The sequence below is a fragment of the Crassostrea angulata genome, chromosome 10 (assembly GCF_025612915.1).
Source record: "Crassostrea angulata isolate pt1a10 chromosome 10, ASM2561291v2, whole genome shotgun sequence".
Classification (NCBI taxonomy): Eukaryota; Metazoa; Mollusca; class Bivalvia; order Ostreida; family Ostreidae; genus Magallana; species Magallana angulata.
This window is the reverse complement of record NC_069120.1, coordinates 31,112,121-31,113,934: the sequence shown is the minus strand read 5'-3', so window position 1 is coordinate 31,113,934 and position 1,814 is coordinate 31,112,121. Positions and strand designations below refer to the sequence as shown.

The window sequence follows — 1,814 nt, the reverse complement described above, 5'->3', positions numbered from 1 at the left end:
CATTTGTTTTAAACAACATGTATAAATATACAAAGTCTTTGTATAGCTAAAAATAATATCATATAATAATGGATTAATTGTTTGAAAAAAAAAACCCAACAACAAATAGATCATTTATTTCACTATGTAATTACCGGTAAATGTCTATGTCTATGATGATCACAATTATCATAGACAAGCTTACTTGAGCATTTGTAAAAATTATAAGCACCAACTGTGTAAAATTATGAGAACAATCTAACTTATGAGAATGTTAAAGGGACAAAACATTCTCTATGTACCCTATTTACCTAATTTTTCAATCAGTTTGCTCAAAAACTCCTTGTTACTATTTTGCATCTCCCTCATCAGCTCAAAAAAACTTTTTGTCCCTCTCCTCAAAATACTCTTTCATGTCATCAACCTTCCTTTTCTTTGTCTTGGATGTGGGTACAGGGGTGGGTGGTCTTGAAGTACTGCTGGTGCTTGCATCATCTTCCTGTTCCATTGTGTCTTCATCTGAGTCACTATTATCTTTGTTCATACCGAAAGAGCTGCGAAGCACCAATGGTTTAATGGATGGATCCCCATCAAGAATTTTCTGCATTTCATTTTCGTAAAGAAATGGTTTAGGAGTTTTGTTTCCAGTTTTTTTGCATTCGGACAAAAATTTTCTGTAACTCCTCTTTAAGGAATAAAATTTCTCCCGACACTGAATTGCAGACGGACAGTTAGTTTCACTTTTTGAAATCTCCTTTGATATTCCAGGCCATATCTTTCCGTTGATACAGAATGACTCTGGCGCAGCCATTTTTCTCTCTTCTAACACATTAAGAAGCTTTCGAGTTGTGGATAACTTCCACTCATACCTTGACTCCTCATGCCTGAATCTTCACAATCACTGACATCTAGGGGTTGACTCTGGGGGAAAGGATTATCTGAGGCTGAGGTGCTGGCTATACTATGAGGGACATGCTTATCTGGGGCTGAGGTGCTGCCTTTACTATAAAGGACATGCTTACTAGTATCTGAGGCTGAGGTGCAGGCTTTACTCTGAGGGACAGGATTGTCTGAAACTGAGGTGCTTGCTTGGTGATCAGGGGCAGGATTATCTGAAGCCGAGTTGCTAGCTTTACTCAATACACCACAGGATGCAGAGTTACATTTAGGCATTTTTCTTGTTTGGGTTTCCTGTGTTTCTTGATGTTCAAATAGTACTTTCGGAATAACTATTTCTCCATTAATAGTATCAATAAATATTGGATCTTTGGGGGGTTCAGGTGGAAGTAACTTTTCCAACTGTTTAGATACCACATCAAGATCTAGTAAAAGAAAAGAAAAACAAATTCAGTACATGTTTAACCATTAGTCAAACAACCCTATTTATCATCAGTTCTTATAGTTTGATAAAAAACTGAAGGTACTCAACAATTGTGAACAAAATGTTGCATGTCTCATCTTTGATTACCGGTACCAATTAAAGACACACAATCAACAAAAAAATATAAAAACTAAATTAAATACATTTAAAATGAAGTTTACATAAGTCTAAGAAAATATATCAATATTTTAATAAATAAGCTGTATTAATTGTCAAAGTCTTTCTTAAGAGAATTTTATGTACGCTGAAAATGATATCACATGGGCATGTACTTGAAATAATTTGCAGTATAAGTATGATATAACACTGCTAATCAGAATTTGTACAACACACGAATTATGGTAAGTCGTATTCTATACATCATATAAAGACACGCAAAAATTATCCCAAATGCTCCACTATACATATAGAGTGTCCTCGATATACGTGATATTCATTTGTTATATATGGACTA

At 34.6% G+C, this 1,814-nt stretch overlaps 1 protein-coding gene across 1 annotated transcript; it reads right to left on the bottom strand.

Moving 5' to 3' along the window:
• Positions 1–352: 352 nt before the first annotated feature.
• Positions 353–1,152, bottom strand: LOC128165930 (uncharacterized). Its single transcript, XM_052830865.1, has 2 exons — positions 849–1,152; positions 353–513 (listed from the first exon to the last, which is right to left on the bottom strand). Exons 1-2 carry the CDS (start codon positions 1,150–1,152, stop codon positions 353–355), a joined length of 465 nt encoding a protein of 154 aa, XP_052686825.1.
• Between the last annotated feature and the right edge of the window lie 662 nt (positions 1,153–1,814).